The sequence below is a fragment of the Vidua chalybeata genome, chromosome 8 (genome assembly GCF_026979565.1).
Source record: "Vidua chalybeata isolate OUT-0048 chromosome 8, bVidCha1 merged haplotype, whole genome shotgun sequence".
Classification (NCBI taxonomy): Eukaryota; Metazoa; Chordata; class Aves; order Passeriformes; family Viduidae; genus Vidua; species Vidua chalybeata.
In genome coordinates, this window is record NC_071537.1 from 33,042,613 (window position 1) to 33,061,495 (window position 18,883).

Genomic DNA, 18,883 nt, shown 5'->3' on the forward strand with positions numbered 1-18,883 from the left:
AGCTGGAGCTCTTGGCAGCTGCTTTTCTTCCTCCCGTCCAATTTTTGTCTGCAGGGGGAAGAGGCTGATGGCAAAGCAGCGGTGTTTGCTGGAGCTTTGGGAAGTCTGGGTTGTCAGGTGGCTTTTTTTTCCCCTCCTTTTTCAAACTTCTTGTCCTTAATATGAATCCTTCTGCTGCCTTGTTGGAAGACATCAGTTACTACACAGAGAATAAGCCTGGCTTCTCTTATCCCAGCAATAATCACTCAGTTCAACTTGGTAGTTTAGTGAGATACTTGAGGATCTCACTACTCCCAAGCTAAATGCAGCCATGTCCATGAGATACTTGAGGAGAGAGGATATGGCTGCATTTGGTTTGGCTGCCCCCTTAAATTTGCACAGAACCCTTAAAATAACACACTCTTGGATTTTCAGGCTGTCACATCCTTCAAGGTCAATCTTTATGGGGTAGGGAAGTTCTTTTGAAGAGCCTTTTGTGCTGGGTGGCACAGCCCCAGGGATGGAGGAACTTCCAGCTGTCACAGAGAGCAACAGGCAGCAAGGAGAGGCCCTTGGGTTGAAAACCCCAGGATTTGTGCACGAGTGGGAAGAAATGTGTTGTGAGCTGACTGGGGTTGTGTGAGCTCACAAGGATGGGCAGTAAAGGAGTAGAAGCTCTAAAACATTTGAAGAGTTTTTTTCTTTCCCACGATCCCTGGATGTGTTTAAAAACAGACTGGATGTGGCACTGGGTGCCAGGGTTTAGTTGAGGTGTTGGGGCTGGGTTGGACTCGATGATCTCGAAGGTCTCTTCCAACCCAGTGATTCTGTGAATTCTGTGATTGCTGCAGCTTCCCCACCTCCTGGGATTTTGCTGGGAAGAAGCTGCTCTGCTGACCAGGGGTGGGATCAGCAGTAGAGTGATTATCTGCAAACTGGCTGAATTGTTTCCTAAAACTCATTTTAAGCACTTGGTTCTCTTCTTCCTTTAAAATGGACGGAAAAAGCCAAAGCCTAGGTTGGCCAGAGAGGTTGTGGACTCCTCATCCTTAGAGATGTTCAAGGCCACGCTGGACAGGGCTTGGAGCAAGCTGGTCTAGTGGAAAATGCCCCTGCCCATGGAAAGGTTTTGGAACTAGATGGTCTTTAAGGTCACTTCCAGCCTGAATCATTCTGTGATTCTCTTAAGTTCAGCTAAATTTTTGAATTGTTGTATCTCCTGAGAATTGTTTGATGAGGAAAAGAAAGGAGGATGACACTTGACCCGTGTGGTGTTGATTGTGCCATCCTCCCTGTGGTTTTTAGGTGCAGAGCATCATCCGTTCCCAAACCAGCATGGGCATGCGGCACCGGGACCGCTCCACCACCGGCAACACCCTCAAAACCGGCTTCAACTCCGCGCTCACCACCTACTTCTTCGGGGCTGACCTGAAGGGAAAGCTCACCATCTCCCACTTCCTGGACTTCCAGCGCAAGCTGCAGCACGACATTCTGAAGCTTGAGGTGTGGAGTGTTTTTTTTTTGTGCAGGGGAGGGCAGTGCAGCACGGATTGTGCTGCAGGGTGGCGCTTCTGGAGGACGAGCAAGAGCTTGGGAAGGGTACAGAGGGAATTTCTACAGCTGTGACTTGCAGATCCAAGCTGATGAATTTAAGAACAGCAGAGAAGGATTATCCTCCTACTAAAAATGCAGCGATGCCAAGGTGCTAACACAGGTGGCACGTTTGGCTTTTTTATTAGAGCCACATAAAATGAAAAAAGAACATTTCTACAGGATGAATGTTTCCTAATCGCTATGAAGATGAGGGTACAAAATGGAATTAAATTATTTCAAATCATCCAGTAGGCCAGGGGAAGTTATACATGCATTAAGTCACATAAATACCCTTAGGAAGGGGAAGGTATTTTTGTTAAGCTGGTTACATGTGTCACTGCCTGTATAGAAAGGAATAAAGTTCCTGGTTAGCATCAGAATATTGGGGTGGATATTTGGATTAAATTCCTGATGAGCATTTCAGTGCCTGTGACACTCCCCATGGAACAACTTCAGCATTTGTTGGTGGCTGCTCTTGTGGAGTTGGAGCAGCAGCTGGCACATCCTGGGTGTGTGTCCCTCTAAAAACCTGCCTGTTGCCTTGGCACTGCTGATGAGATGATGTAAGGGAAAAACAACAGAGGGTCTGAGTGTCCTGTTGCTACCTTGCTGAGGAAGGTTGGTCTCACTCCTAATCAGTGAGCTGGGCCCTAAAGGACCAGGATTTATAACATTCCCAAAACTCTTCATCTCTGCTTCTGTCCCCACCTTTTCTGTTTGCTTCATTATTCTGAATGTTTCTTCTTGGAAAGTGGTCAAGGCTTGTTCGAATCCTCCTAAATAGCTGGTCTCTATTATGTGACCTCTGTTGTTCACTCTTGGATGTTTTGTAAGAAATGTTGTCCATCTCTTCTGAATTTAATCTCCTTTTTAATTTGCATTACCCTGAGTTTTAACAGCAGCTCCCAGCCTCTTGCTCCTAGTCACGTAACCTGAATTTAAGCATCACCCTTCAAAATTTGGTTCTTCTGTATAAAATCAGTAGAAGGACAGCAACAGGGGACTTGTTGGTCTGTCTCAGCTCCCAGGTAGAGCTGACTCAGTTGGAAATGGTGCCCATCACTGCATCAGGCTCCAAGGTCCAACCTGGCTTGAGCAAAGCAGGCTTTTATTTGCCTTGGAAATCAGGATTTGTTCTCAACATGATGTCCCCCAGCCTGGTAGGACAACAGTATTTAGAGCTCTCTCACTTCAGGCTGGTGTATCATTGCTCACATGCTCAGGTTGTGTGATCAGCATTTTATTAAGTTCTTATCAAGTCAGTCATTGCAATTTGAACTGAATTTATTCCCTTTTTTATTTGGAATTTACAAATCCAAGTAAGAAACTGACCCAAGGACTGATTATTTTATTTTCGTGAAGGCAATTGCCTGGTTCACTACCTCCATTTCCTGGCCTTTGAAGCAGGTGGAGTGGCCCTGCCTTTGCAGGGGGAATAGGCTGCTTGAAGACAATGTTCTTTGTGAACTGGGTCAGTTCCTCAGTGCCTCTGCAAATTGAAAGGAATAAAATACTTTTTCAGGTGAAGAAAAATCAGCTGTAACTTGAATGTAAAGGCAAGAGAAGCAGAGTTCTTCTGTGCCCTGGTTTTCCACTGCCCTGTTCACTCCAGAGGTGGGCACTGAAGTATTCCTGGCCTGTGCTCCCTCCACGGGTCCCCACTTCCCTCATTAAGAAGCAACGGGGATTTTTCTTTTCAGTTTCATGATACTTGTTCTTCAATTTCTGTTGTGACAATTTAGGTTTTGATAATTTCAGTCAATTGTGCATCTTCCTGGCTACTAGTAGTTGCTTTTCTAATAGGTTATTTATAACTGGGGACAATAAAAGATATTTATGTCTGGGTAAGTTATCAAATATCATGAAGGCATCATTACTGACTCCCTGCCAGCAGCCTTGAGCACAGCACCAGGCTGATACTCATTTCCACTGAAACACTGTTGGTTCTGTTCTGCCAAACTTAACTTTTCCTTCAGTTCCTGCTACTAAAGCCCTGATTTTCCTGTTCATAGCTCTCATTGATTTAGGCAAATCAGGCCTATTTCTGTCCCCAGCATTATGCAACATGACTTCTCTTCAGCTTTTATCTCTTTTGATTTGATCTCCCAGCTTTTCTCCTTGCTTCACATTTGATGTGTTTGTTCACACTTAAGGAGCTTTTCACACGAGCGTCTGGTGGGTTTGTGTTGTTCCTTTCCCAGGGAGTGCCCTAATGACCTCAGTCTCTTAAAAAGCTCAGTAATTCAGAGATGAGATGTCTCTTGAGTTGAGAGAAGGGTTTACCCTGACCCATGTAAATCAGGAAAATGTGAGAGGTGGTGCTCAGCTGAACTCTTCTTCCCTCATCTACTCATCCTTTGCTGGCTCAGTAAATCTGGAGCATGATCTGAAGCTGGGATGTTGATTTGAAACCCAGTTTTTGTTCATGTTCAGAGCTCTGGGGAAGTCCTTGGGGAAATGCAGGTCTGAAGAATCTCGTGGGGCTGGTGCAGCCCCTGAGTGACCCAGAGCCTCTGTTCTCCAACTGGGATCTGGCTTTGTCTCTTCTGAAAAGCTACTTTAAGAAAGGCTTTTTTTAAAAGCTTTTTCTCTTCAGCTCAGGATCCAGGCATTTCTGCAGTTCATACACTCGAGCTGTTTTCTGCTGACTGAAGGTGGAACAATAGTTTCTGACTGTCTGAACCCACTTTATCTTTCCTCTTACTGATTTTGGTTCATTTTTTTTAAATCAAAATATCCATGCATATTTCTTGCTAAGATTCAGCAGAAGCTCTCACAGAGGAATTAACTCAGACAAAGCCCTGAACATTTCAATGTTCCTTATGGCTGAAGTGCTGACAGCAGGTTTAAGTAACCATGGCCTGGTGTTTTCTTCTTCTCTTCTGCTTTTATTTCTTTTTTTAATGCAAGTATATTTTCCATCATTTTATGAAGACTCAGCTGTCAACTCAGTTGCAGGAAGGGAAGGATGAGGAAAGTAACCACAGCCAGAGGTAGAGGGGAAGCTTTCCATGCCTTATTTCAACCTTTTGGGGTTTAGCTACTTGGAGAAAACTGTGATCAGTTTTTTGGGACAGGTGGTGTTGGGCTCTTTTTTTGGTTTTTGAGTGGAAGATCTCTGTGAGTCTGGAAGATGAATGGGACTTGACATCATTGTTTATGCTATTTCTGCTTGTTAGTGCCTGTCCCAGATATTCCTGTGTCCTTGGTGGACCAAAAGGAGTCCCAGCCAGCCTGTGGGGCTCTTCCAGCCTAATTTTTTTAGGATTCTGGAAGTGCACGTAGAAGAGGTGTGTGAGCCCTTTGTTCTCCATGTCTTTGTCAGTCCTGCAAGGCACCCCAAAACCTGCTGATAGCACTGATTTAATCTCCATATTTTTCCTGTTAGCCAAGGATTAAAGATGCCCCAATGCCCCTCCCAAGAAAAAGGTCTTCCAAGCAAAGTAAAATGGGATTCTGTAACAATATGGCAAAGGTATGAGACATCATTGTGGTCACCTGTAAAAATCCTTATTTTCTGTGTCAGTTCTGTGACAGGTGATGTGGGAGTAATCTCTTTATCCTGGAAATTCATGTTTTCATGGCCAGTGCCAGTACAGTTACTGCCTGGTTTGGTTTTTATGAAGAAGGGGTGCTGGATACTCTTCCATCTGCACACACCTCATTAGAAAGTCCTAGATCCTTTGGGATCTCAGGCCTGTCTTAACAAATACTCTGGTTTCAGAAGGCATTTCTGATGCTCCTCAGTTGGGTTTTATGGTAATAACTTAAATCTGTAAGTGCCTTTCTGAGTCCCAGTGTTGGAATAGTTAGCATCCAAGTAATCCTGTAGCAGGTATTAAAAACTGCTCTATTGTTACCAGCTAACTCAAGATTTTTTTTGGGATTCTGCCTTGGTTTTTATATAGGCTGGCAGAGCAATCCAGGTTTTCAGTGATTTGTTAACACACAAGCAGCAAAGCTTGCAGTAATGAATCACATATCTTTATTTCTGCTGCAGTCATTTAGAGGGAAAATGAGTAACTTAAGTAAATTGTTTGGAATTGCCTGAAAAATGAAGTCTGACAGTGTCAGATTGCCTGAACTTTGTAAGGAGGGGCCCCAACACTCAGACTTTTTAGAGGTCAGTTTGCTGTTGGACTTATACAAGGCATTTTTGTTTGGTTTTAAGTCACCTTTATGAGTCTCTGTCATGATTTAGCTGTGTTGTCTCTCAAAGTTGTCCTTTACCTGCTGATCCTCTCACTTCAACCTCACTGCTGACCCAGCCCCTGTGGAAACAATGATGGGGAATGTCATGTTTTCCCTTCTTCCTTATGACTTCTGCCTGCAGAATCCTGTAATGGATTTTGTGTACTTGCACGATTTTGTCATTTCTGTATCTGTATCCTGGACATCTAGAACTTTAGTTCCGGAGTTGCTTTCTCTTCCTTCACGTGATCCTTACATCTGAAAAGCCAAACCAGCACTTGTGGAATTGCTTCTTCAGTAGGGCAATTAATGACAGGTACAAAAGTTGTTTGTGTTCTTTGTTAGTGATTTCCTGGCCTGGCTGCAGGGGAAGGAGAGGAGGATGGGCTGATGGCTAAATACAGAAAGCCTAAAGTGTGCCCATGAGTCCTCCGTTTATCCCAGAGGATGAGTGATGTGTCTGTGTTACTGTTGTCAGGCCCTGACTAGATAAAAGGTATGCTGATAACTAATAACCTTTAAAAGCTCTGGAGGAAAAGAGGATCTGGATGTGGAAGCTGTGCCCTCCAGAAATACTTTCTGAAGTCAGAGATGGACAAAGCCATGATGGATTTAGTGCCAAGGAGAGGGGAGTTACCAGGAGACCCTGCAGACCTACATATTCCTTCTTCTACATTTCCCATGGTAGGAGTTGAGGGAACAGAAGTGAGGCTGATGTCCCTGCCTTTGAGGGGTAGCCATGAAAGTGTGGTGGGTGACAGAATTTTGTGACATGTCCAGTTAAAAGTGGGATCATCCAACCACTGTGAAGAGTTTCACATCAGGGAGCTCTCTAGTTAAGGAGGTGCAGTCCAGCATACACATATGTAATCTGGGAATTTCTAGGCAGGCAGTGGAAGTGATTTGGACAGCTCTTCCTGATTTTGACAGAGCTGGCACCCTGCTTTTGTCTTGGCATGTGAGTGGAAAGGGTCACATGAAGCTTTCAGGTTGACTGCACTATCTCAGGTTTGGGGAAAACCTGGCATTCAGTTCTTGTCCAGTGTCATCCAAAGACTTGGGGAGAATTCAGAGTGGAACATTAGCATGGAAAAAAAAAATCTGAGGATAGGGATAAGTTATGAGGCCATGGCATGTGCAGCTTAAAGGAAAGACAGAAGGGAGATATAACTGTCTCAGTAAGCACGAGGAGTCACCATAAAGGAGTCTGAGGCAAGTCATTTTCATCCGTCAGGAATAGCAGAGCAGGTAATGAAATGCCTAAGTGTGCACCAGGGAAAGTTTAGTTGAAATCCAAGGCAGGTTGAACGAATTCCAGTCCCTTTTTCCACGAAGCAGGGGGAGTGCTGGTAGGTGGGGGGCTCGCTGTCACAGCGGAGTTACCAAAAGCTGGACTTTGTGCCTCAGTCAGAAGATGCCATAAATGCTGTTCCCATTCCTAGTCCAAGGGAGGAAACTTGTGCCAGAGAAATCAAACCCTCCCAGAGCCTCTCTCTGAGAGGCAGAGTCTGTGGGATGGTTTTGGGGGGGCATCAGGATTATAAGAGCATGTTGAGCAACTGCATGTCAGCTGTAAAATCACAGAATGTCCTGAATGGGAAGGGACTCACGAGGATCATGGAGCCCTGCCCAGGACACCCCAACAATCCCACCCTGTGCCTGAGAACGTTATCCAAACACTCCTGGAGCTCTGGCAGCCTTGGGGCCATGCCCATTCCTTGGAAGCCTGTCCAATGCCTGACTACCCTCTGGGGGAAGAACCTTTTCCCAATATCCAGCCTAAACTTCCCCTGACACAACTTCAGGCTGTTCCCTTGGGTCCTGTCACTGGTCACCAAAATATCCAGGAGTGTGCCAGTGAGGCTGGCAGGGTGTGGCAGTTCATGTGCTGCAGCTGCTTGTGAGCATGGCTGGAACACAAAGGAGCAGCTGTGGCATCCTCTTGTTTGGGATGGATGCTTCATGGGGCAACCACCATGGGGAGGGAAAGAACTGCCTTGCTTGTATTTGAACCAGGTGACTTCACCATGGTTGATGCAGTGGCTCTGCAGGGGAAGCTGTGGAGGATTTTATTGGAATTTCTATTTATTGCATCATTAGCAGCAGTGGAAGGCTTTGCTCTGTACCAACAGGCTCCTTTGGTTTATAAAGGGTGTGTAAATCCACCGCCGAGCTCCCGCAGTGCAGCAGAGCCTTGTGTGGGACCCCTGCAAACAAAATCCCAGGAGTGCTCTTTGGATTCATTACCTTGCCACAGGAATGTGTGGAGGTTTGTATCAGAGTCTGTGAATTAGAAAATATAATTCAGCATAGATGCTCTTGTTTATGTGTGCACAACCAAGTTAGCCGACAGCCAGGGGGCAGCAGAAGTTGGTGGGCAAGAGGTTGGGGATGTCTGTGTTCTTGTAGCAGGTACCTGACTTGTGCCTCCTCCTTCTGCTGGATGAACAAACACCTCAGTCCTCTAGCTCCTTCTCCCGTTTGAGGCTTTGAATTCAGAGCTGCTCTGCAGCTCCACACATTGCTGGCTGTGCTTCAGCCCTGGCTTTGCTTCTGCTGATGAAGGAAGGATGTGGGAGCAGGACACTCTTCCCTGCTGGGCTGAATTAAACTCCTGCAAACTTGTACTTCTTGGAGAACTGAACACCAAGGTCAAGCAGAAAACAGTGTGAGCTCTTAACAGGCAGTGAGGGAGCTGTATTTCTTAATAAAACTGTGTACAGCAGTTCCATGGAGACTTAGATATTGGGATTTTTCAGAGTAATGGCTTCACTCAGGTTCTTGCAGCTCTGCTGTCCTGTGTGTTTTCCTGCAGGAGGATTGGGAGTTTGTTCTGCTTCTGAACTTCCCTCTTATTCAGGGAGCATGCAGGACAGCAAAACTGCTGTGTTTCGTGGTACCAGGAGCATTGTCAAGGGCAGGGATGGCAGCAACAGAGCCAGGTCTGGAGAGCAGGGATGGGAGGAGATTTCTCAGCTCTTCCCCCTCCCCATCCCTTTAATTTATCATATGTGTCCTTTTTCCTTAGCATTACTGATTCCTTTTCTTCAGCTTTCCTTCCTGTCGTTCCCTCACTGCACAGAATTTCAAAACACTGATCTGCTCAGAGCCTGCAGGAAGATATTTTCATCCATGGGGCTGAAGTTCAGGTGCAGCCATCTTTACATAACCTTTTTTTAATCGCTCATTAAAGCGGAACAAGTGGCTGGTGATGGGAATGAATTTTCCCCCCTTGCAGGCAGCAGTGGCTTGCCAAGGTCAATGAAATCTCCAAAGCTTCTCTCCAACATCAGGTCTTCTGGGATTGCACTGCTGCTGACAGATGGACATTTTTAACCTGGCTGCTACAGATTCACTTAGACAGAGGGGGGAAAGTGTGAACAGGGAGAGCATTTGGAAGATTAGATTTTTCTCATGTGAAAATAGCCCCCATTTCTTTCATTTCTTTATTATTTTTTAAGGTAAAGAGAGGCGATGGTCCAGGCTGGGTTTGGCATTTCCTCCTGTCCATTTTCATTCCTCCTGCTTTGGCAGCTCTGAACATCTCTAGAGCTGTGTCTTTGAGTGGGTTTTACCAAATAATGCAGTAATTACACCCAGGGGCTCTTTGTAGGCTGTGTTCAGAGCAGGCTGAACTTCATCTTGCAAAACCCAGTGCTATAGATCCATGTCCATGGAAGAAACCTTTCAGCATAATTATCCCCCCAAAAAAATTAGTTCTTTAACTCTTCAATCTTCCCAAACAAAAAGCCTTTAGAAACTTTTCCCTTTCTTTTTTTCTGGCAGTAATTCAGTGCCTGTGCAAACACTTCAGCTTACTCACAAATACATTACATTTTTTTGGATGGACGAGGTTGCTGGATGTAGGGAGATATATAGTGTTTTCCACTTTCTTTTTCTTCCTGTCAGAGTTGTATATGCAACTTGATGAGAGATCCTGGCAGCCTCCTTCTCCAGAACAGTAAACAGAGCCAGTGCTGCAGTAGTTTGCAGATAAATAATGTATTACAGCCTGTCAAATAAAGCTTTGAGCAAATACCACTTTAAAGGGTCATATATTATGAATCTGAATATTACCCTACAAATAATTATTTCCTAGATCCTTTTGATTCCTTATTATGCACAGAGTAGCTCTGGGAACAGGTCACCTTTTTCCACTACCCCTAAACCTGATAGAATTTGTATTGGCAAGATTTTCTCCCATGGATGTTTTTTTTTTTAACCTGCAGAAAGAAGCTCAAAGATCATCCCTCAACACTTCTCTCCCCATCCAAATGTCCTTGAAGATATATTTCTCTTTGCTATCTCAATTAGGAATGTGGCACATATACATTTATTTATTTAAGATCCTTGCTTTGAGGTTGTAGGGAATACATCATCTGTTTGATTGGTTTTTAGGGGAAACCTTCCTAGAAATTTAGGAGCCTCCTAAAATACAGCTGGATATTTAGCTAATGTGAGTGTTTGAGAAGGATATCCTTTTGGTATTGCTTTAGGAAAAGTCTGAGCTGTGTTTTCATTGTGCTGGCTCGAGTTACAACTGGGTGTTTCCCTCCTGCACCGATGGGATTTGGTAGATCCCAAATGCTGTTTGTGCCTGTGCCAAGTGCAAGGGCCTAGAGGTTATTTTAGCCATTTTCTTCTTCGGCGAACAAAGCAAGAGACATAAGCCACCAGTGTGTGTCCAGCCCAAAAATGCCAGCTTAGGAGGGGGGAGTGCAATCAATTTATCCCACTCTTCCATGGGAGCTTTTGACAGCCACTCGTGGTTGTCTGGTGCTGCTGAGCCCTCTCTGAGGGCTTTGGTGTCCCCTCCCCAGCTGCTCTCTTGGGCCCAGCTGGGTCTGGTGGCAGCAATCACAAAATCACTTTTTTAAGCAGTTTTTTAAACTCCCATTCTCTGGTTAGAGGGGATATTTTTTGGTTTATGCCCTTTTCTGACCCAGAGATGGGGCAACTGAGAACTCAGAAATAAAACAGCCAAGAAATGTTTTAAAAACTTTTATTCTATTTTCAGTCTCATGTGAAGAGTAAAACAATACAGATATTATGATGCACACCATCACAATTAAAAGCCAACTATTTTCTAATTACAGTACTTTATAAACATTTTTAATCTATCAACTTTTACCACACCATGCTATAAATAACCTTAAAATCAATCATCTAAAATTACCCCTCAAAAGTCCTACTACAATACATCTTTCATAGTTCTTTTTCTCCAAAGTATCTGGTCTTATTTACAAAACCATCCTTTAAAACTTATTTCTAATTCCATTTCTCTCTCAACAACATCTGTCCTATTCCATGACATTTCTAAGTCAACGCTTCTTATCTCAAAGTTTACATACAAATACATACCGTGTAAACCTTATATCAAACTTTGAAAATTCTCTATAAATTGCTTTCCCACAGATTTTAGCACTGGAGTTTTAGGTAGAATCTTCCCCTATTAACTCTACTGATTATGACAAATTTATTGAGGAGGAAGGAGAGTCAGCTGGAAAGAGAAACCTTCCCATGAGAGGTGTGTGGTACCCAAACTTGGCCTTTTTCTGAGTCCAAGTGGAGCTACTTCATTTCCCACTGGTGAGCCTTGCTGGCAGAAGGAGAGATGGAAGGAAACCAATGTCTGCATTTAGGAACTTCCAGCAGGTTTTCTTTTTCCACCAGGATGTTTCTTGTGGTGGTGTCTCTGAATTGGTTTGGGCTGGATGCTCCTCAGAGCCTGGGATTTGATTTCCTGCAGGGGAAGATGGATTGAGTTAGTGGAGGAAAATAACATTGAAGCAAGGAAGAAAAGATATTATGGGTCTGGTTTTTTATGATGGCTTCTTGTATTGCCTTCCCATAAAGTTGTGCAATTAAGGAGATGTAGAAGCAGGGGAAATTTCTTATTTGTCCTCTGCTCTCCTCATGTGAGAAAGCTTTTTTCTCAGAAGGAGGGAGAGTGGGGTTATTTGAACAAATCTGGGAATTTCATCTTATAGAGAAGCAGGAATATGCTCATCCTGTCAGGTTTGGGCAGGGGGGAGTTTGGGACTATTTAACATGTGTGTAAGGTTAAAGGTAGGCTTTTAAATAACAAAAAAAAAAAACCAAAACCAAAAAAAAAAAAAAAAAAAAAAAAAAACCAAAAAAAAACCCAAAAAAAAACCAAAAGAAAAACCAGAAAAAAAAAAAATCAGGGACTGGGCTAGCAAAGCTGGTGAAGTCAAAGGCTGCACCTCATTTCTGCTGCCTTCTTCCCCTCCAGTAGGATTCCAGAATTGCCTGGATCTTAAAGCTCATCTCATTCCACCCCTGCCATGGGCAGGGACAGCTTCCACTGTCCCAGGCTGCTCCAAGCCCCATCCAGCCTGGCCTTGGGCACTGCCAGGGATCCAGGGGCAGCCACAGCTGCTCTGGGCACCCTGTGCCAGGGCCTGCCCACCCTCCCAGGGGACAATTTCTTCTTAATACCCAGTGTAAACCTCCCTTCTTTTAATTTGAAGCCATTCCCTCCTGTCCTGTCACTACAGTTCCTGCTGAACTGTTCCATAAATGCCTCGGATTTCCTTTCACGTCGCTTGGCTTTGAATGAATTTCAAAAGACAGCCTTTTTATATTTCCAGCTAATTTCAGCACCTCAGGTGTCCTGACCTGCAGGAAGAACACTGGCCAGCATTCTCTCCCCTTCTCCTTGCCTCATGCAGATGCAGAATCCACTGCTGGCACCAAGTGGCTGCCGGTGGAAGCTGCTCCGGAGGTGCTGGACTCGCTGGCCCATTGTGTCTGTGATTTTGGGATGGGGTAGCACCCCCCTGTCCTCTGCTTGTCCTGGTGGGAGCAGGAGCTGCTCCACCCCTCTCTGGATAATGCTGGGTGAGCACTGCTTTGGCCCTGCTTTTCCTTCTTTAAGATCCATGAGAGGGCAGAAGGCTGTCAGAGGACTTGTTTGGTGTAATAAAGCCCAGTGTGCTGTGCCCTGCATCCCTTCCTTGTAGGGTGTGGGGTTATTTCCCCCCCCCAGTGAACAGAAAAATAACCTGTACAGTATCATCCTGTGCATGGAGGCAGATCATTGTGATTACCTGGGAATGGGCACTATTTCTCCTGCTTTTTCAAATACCCAGAGGATTTCAACACTTAACACTATTTGTAGGCTGTGTATGGAGTACTGAAAGAAAAATTCCTGTAGGCTTTGCACCCTCCTTCATTTCCAAGTGGTGAGTTGTGCTTGGCTAGAAGACATTCCAGAGGATAGAGGAGCATAAATGTACCCCTGCTCCCAGGAAAGGGGGGTCAGGGGTAGCTGGGGGTTTTCTTTCATCAGGAATCAGTGGGTTTCCACTCACAAATCCTTTGAAGCCCAGTTTCTGTATGGATCAACATAATCTCTGACACAGCAGAAAAAAATAAACAGAATTCCCTCCCTGAAATTTCTCTTTAAATGACATGGCCTGCTTATCCCTTCTGTAATTAATTTAAGTGCATCTGACAACAGCTTGGAGGCAAGAGTTGAACTTTGTTTATCCCTCACTGTGATGCTGTTGCTTTTGCTCAGTTCACTGGTGGTTCTATTGGAATTTGGGAACTGGATGTGGACCAGCTCTCACTTCCCAGCCCCTCTCTGGGCTGACCTTTGCAGTGAGCACCACTGTACGTGACAGTGGGCATCTGAGTGTTCTGGTTTAATGTTAGAAATGTTCATTTCAAAGTGAGATAAATAATAAGCAGCATAAACTCCATAGTTTCCAGGCTTTTTTTTATTTCTTGTGAATAGTTGTGTGGTGTATCAGTAGAAAAATGAAAAATATTTAAATTTTTCCTTCCTGGTCTTTTTTGCATCTGGTAATACAAAACAGACCACAGTCTGAAGGTTTAGTTCAAAAAAAAAAAAAAAAAAAACACCTGCAAGGAGCTGGTTCTTTATTTCCCCATCTGCAGGGAGCTGTGCTTGCTTGTGTTACCCCATGGAGCTGCCCAGTGTTTGATCCTTAAGGCAGGGCAGGGGGAGAGGGGGCTGATGGCCTTTCAGACACCAACTTGAGATTTTTCTAAGCATAGTCACCACTTAGGAGGTTGATATGAGATATTTGGACCCATTTCCTAGCCTTTAATTAAAGATGCTGCCTAAAGCTCTGCTAAAACTTGGGGTATTTTAAGGCTGTTGGAAGAAAAATGCTGATTTGTGTCTTTGGGGATGAAATTAGGAATATTACAGCAGAAGGAAGCATCAGTGCTGCTTTTGAAGCAGCACTGATAGCAAATTTTTGTGTCCCAGGGCCATTTTCTTTGCATTCTTCGGGCATGGCAGAAAATACTACTTTTGCTTTTTAACGAAGAACATTTCCAACAAATGAGTTTTCCCTCTCCTTTCCCCAGCACAGGAGAATGGAGAGGCCCACATTTTGCATCATGAGTGATCCCCAAAGCCTGTATCAGATGACAGTAAAAATAACCATTTTTCCCCCAAAACTGTGGGGGGACCACTCAGGTGAAAGCACAAGGGGGCTGAGGAGCAGAATTTCTCCATTTGGAATCTGCCTCCTGCCAGAGTCCCCCATACAAATCCTCCAGCCTTGGTGCTCCACTTACCAGGAATTCCTTGGTTTCCCACTGAGAAAAGCAGCCAAAATCTGGTTGATATGGTAATAATTAAAAATTCATTAGCACTGAAGAGCAGCTGAGTCTGGAATGGTCAGCTCAGCAAGCAGCAGAATGTCAATCACTGGTACCAAGTTGTTCCCCACAAGTTTAAAAATTAATTTTGTTGTTAAATGTCATCTTCTGGCTTGTGATCAGCTGGAGTATGGGTCTTGTGTTTCCTGGTAAATTTGAAGGGCTATTATCTATCCCAAGTACTGAAATCTGTGAAGCTGGGTGAAGTCTAATGTTGATGCTTGTAGATTCACAGAGGAGGGGGAAAGGAAAGGATGAAATCCCCATTATTCAGTGGGCAAAGAGCTGGTGCTCCCACCAGCACCTTCCCAAGCTGGGGAATGGCTCTTCCCTCCTTCCCTGCGGTGGGAGCCAGGAGACAAACTCCTGCAGGAGACATGGATTACTGGAGAAAACCTTTCTCTGCCCAAGGGCTTTTTGGAAGTTCTGCAGGGGCCTCACAGCAGCATTTGTAAAAGCCAGGGACTGGAAGGGTCTGAGGATGAGGAGAACTTCGGGAAGGTGAAGTCTGGAGACATCCATGAACCTTCCCTTGCTGAGACACTGCAAGGGAAGTACAGGCCTTGGAGCAGAGAAGAGTAAAATTAGAAGACCTTTGCAAGACTTTGCTTTATTAATCACTGTCCCTGTTTAGAGCAGCCACGGAGCCACTCGTTAGCCCAGTCCTGCAGGATAAAGCTGGGAGGGATTGCTGAGTTCTTTTTTCTTCCTTTTTTCTGCTTTCTTTTCCCTGGGGATTTCTTCTTTCCAGCTCACAGCTGTTATCTCTGTTTCTTTAGGGAGATCCCGACCTCAACAGGTGTCCTCACACTGGGACACCATTAAATGTTGGTTTTTGGAGTTTTTTAAACTTTTGTTAAGGTTGGGATTGGAGTGCTTGAGATGGTATTTTGTATTTAGATGTAGATGTTTATTATTTTTATTTATATTATAAGTTGTGAGTTTTATGGTGTTTTATTAATAAGTTATAAAATGTTTAAATTTTTTATATAAGGTTTTTTACGGTTATACTATTTAATTAAGAAATGACACTTAAATTATTTTTACTTTTAATTTAATAACTTATTACTTGAAGTCTGCAATGTGGACTTGTTTAATTATACAATACTACTTAAACTTATGAAGAAGTGAAGAAAAACATTTAGCTACAGTCTTAAAACTTTTATTTTGTCTCATATATATTGTTATATTTTAAAATTTTAAACTCTAAGTTTTCTACTCTGTGATATTACACACTTCTAATTAAACTACACACTTGTAATCTTAGTGCTATCAATCAATTTTGGAAACTTTCTCTACAGCCTCAGGTCAAATGAAAACTCACCTGAAAGGTGGCTGTGCTCAGGTGGGGTTGGGCTCTTTCTCCAGGAACTGACAGAACAGTCTCAAGCTGCACCAAGGGAATATAGGTTGGATATTAGGAAAAAGTTTTATAGGAAAGAGTGATAAAGTTCTGGGATGGCTGCCCAGGGAGATGGTGGAGTCCCCATCCCTGGATGTGTTTAAAAACAGACTGGATGTGGCACTGGGTGCCAGGGTTTAGCTGAGGTGTTGGGGCTGGGTTGGACTCGATGATCTTGGAGATTTCTTCCAACCCAGTGATTTTGTGAATTCTGTGAAATGCAGTGTTCTCTTGGGGGTTACAGTCTCTTAGCACAGAAAGCCTAAAATTCTCAGCATCCAGGACTCCAACAAAGGCTTCTCCAAGAGCTGTCCAAGGAATTGCACATAGGGAGAATCTGGAGAGACAATCCTGGGGAAAGCAGATCCTGGAACCCATCAGCACTTCTCCTTCACCTGCAATGTGAACCCACTTCTCCTGTTTTTCCTGCAATGTTAATTCTTTATGGTGCCTTTTGTATGCTTCATACCTCAGGTGGAGCTCTGTGCTGCTCCTGGTTTTCAAGTCCCTGTTCCCTTTTCCCTCGCAGTTTGAGCGGCACGACCCGGTGGACGGGCGGATCACGGAGCGGCAGTTCGGGAGCATGCTGCTGGCATACAGCGGGGTGCAGTCCAAGAAGCTCACTGTCATGCTCAAACAGCTCAAGAAGCACTTCCAGGATGGAGAGGTCAGTGGCATTCATGAAAAATTTGGGAAAATTTCTCAGCTGAGAAATGAGTTAAGCAATCCCCATCTTCTTCAGGAAAGCATTCGCTCCATGTTGAGCTGTGGTGGAGAGAGAGGGAAGAGCTGGGAGTGCAGTGGTTGGTGTCCAGTGCAGGCTGTAGGTTTATTCCTTATGAAAATAGATGCTGTAATTTTAAAAATTCAATTTGCTGAATGGCACCCTGGGTCTGGAGCCAGAACAAACACTGAAGCTCCCAGTTCCTGGCTCGACCTTGGATTCATTAGCTGCTGTGACCAGGCAGTTTATTATTTAGTTATTAACTTCTGGGAAAAATTACTCACAATTTAGAGAGGAGTAAGTTTGCAGACCCTACACTCATTAATTCAGTGAGAGTCCTTGGAATAAGATATCCATACCACAAGATGTGCTTTATCAGGTAAGGCAAGTATGGGCTGAGAAATTATTGAGCATTAGAATTTTACATCTGCCCCTGTAATGGATGTACTTTTATTAAGCCAGAATGTTCTTTTATTAACTGGGATATAAACAAGCAATTCATCAAAGTGAGAATAGATGGAAAGTCTTTGGCTGGCTGTTTTAGAGCTGCTTTCTTCTGACATCAGCACCAGAGTTTATTTCTTAACTGGTTTAGGTGCCAAGTGTGTTATAAAACACAAGTTCTGACCAGGGTCTGCAGCTTTTTTTGTTCCTTAATGGGATTCCTACATTAACAGGAATATTTTGATTTCTCCAGGAAAAAGAGCTTAAATGCAATGTGTGTCTAATAGAAAAATATCAGCTCTGGTTTTGAAGTTTCCAAATTGTTGATTCTTTTGCTGTGATTTTTAGGTTTATATATATATATGTATGTATGTGTGTATTGATATTACTGAACAGTAGCTGGCTGTGTGAGAAAAGAGGCAAAGGAATTTCTTTTGGAAGGTTTCCTACAGCAGATGTTTTCTTCCTTTCATGTGTAAGCCAAGACCCTGACATCTGTGCCAGAAGAAGAGCTTCTTGTTCTTACCTTATTGCTCATCCCCAAATCAGCCAGATTGTCTTTCTATTTACAGCCAGCCAGACTCAGAGCAAATCTTTATCTTCCTTTATTCCAAGGACTTTCAAGGAGAGAAAATGGGCAAGAGGACCAAAAAAATTTATATTTGTAAGGAATAGAATTGGTGCAAAATTCATGATTCCTTACACTGTGAGGATGAAATGCCCAGAAACTGTCCCAAACTCACCCAGCAAGGCTTTCCCTTGGAAGTGCAGTTCTTTTGAGAGAGCTTTCTTATGGAATCTGCCAAACCTGTCTTCTTTGTCTGGTGCAATTATCTTGACTGCACAAGGCAACCCTGGCAGCCTCCAAAACAACAAAATTCTGGGTTTAATCTAATCTGTAGCTGTTTTCCAAGGCTGTTATTCTGCATTCCTGTTTTTGAGAATGATAAGTTTTTCTTCTATTAACTGCTAATCTGCTTTCATTAATTTTTTTTTTCTTGAGGAAAAATCCTGTCTTACCCTGAGTAGGTGAACTTTGCCTATTCAGCAGAGCTGCCACACTCTGTTTTGTCTAACATTGCTTACGAGTCTACTCCCCAAGTTGTACTTACACAGCTGCTTTTCTCCTGGTAAAAAGGACCTGAGTCATCAGCAACATTCAGAAGCAATGTATGATTTGGTTTATGCCTCCCTAACTGCTGGAAAACCAATCTGTCTCTTCAGAAGCCAGTGATTCATGTCATCTCCCACATGTGCTTGCTGGGGTATTTTTCTGTGGAGATAGCAGGGGGTGGCAGTGAGGTGGAATTCCTGGCTGAACCTGGGTTCCCAGGTGAAAAGCCCTCATTTTTGCAGATGTTTGAGCTGTTGTGTTACAAGCAGGTAAGTGCCTCTGGAGTCTCCGTGCTTATGTTTTGTGAGGATTATGTGGGTGATGAAGGGATTCATTCAGCTGATTATGAATTAACATCTGGAGCTACAAATGCCTTGAAAGATGTGATCATTCATCTGTTGACTTGCCTGAGGCTGTCCCAGTCTCTGATTTGTATTTTATTTTGGTAGCTGGAACAGAGTTAACGCCGATCTCAGCCTCACCTATAGGATTCCTCAAAAAAAAAAAAAATCATAACACTGATGGTGTTCTTGCTGCAGACATTCACTGGTCTTGTCCACATGAAAGCCACGATTTGTAGGATACACGTGTGTCTCTGGTTTTGTTTTTTCAGCTGGTGAAAGGACCACAAAGGCCAGGTTGGGTGGGGCTGGGAGCATCCTGGGATAGTGGATGGGACACCATGGAATGAGATGGGCTTTGAGGTCCCTTCCCACCCAAACCATTCCAGGATTCCAAACAGGGCTCCATTATGCACAGACAGCAGTGCTGC

The 18,883-nt window shown here is 43.9% G+C and overlaps 1 protein-coding gene across 4 annotated transcripts in view; it reads left to right on the forward strand.

The window, feature by feature from the left end:
• The window catches only part of MICU1 (mitochondrial calcium uptake 1), an 88,550-nt gene that overhangs the window by 58,881 nt on the left and 10,786 nt on the right, over positions 1 to 18,883 (forward strand). For 3 of the 4 annotated variants that reach the window (XM_053949607.1, XM_053949609.1, XM_053949608.1), the window contains exons 9-10: positions 1,285 to 1,482; positions 16,359 to 16,496. In XM_053949607.1, the coding sequence (XP_053805582.1) occupies positions 1,285 to 1,482; positions 16,359 to 16,496 (336 nt within the window). The remainder of the gene's footprint in view (positions 1 to 1,284; positions 1,483 to 16,358; positions 16,497 to 18,883) is intronic. The other variant, XM_053949610.1, reaches the window with a different exon arrangement.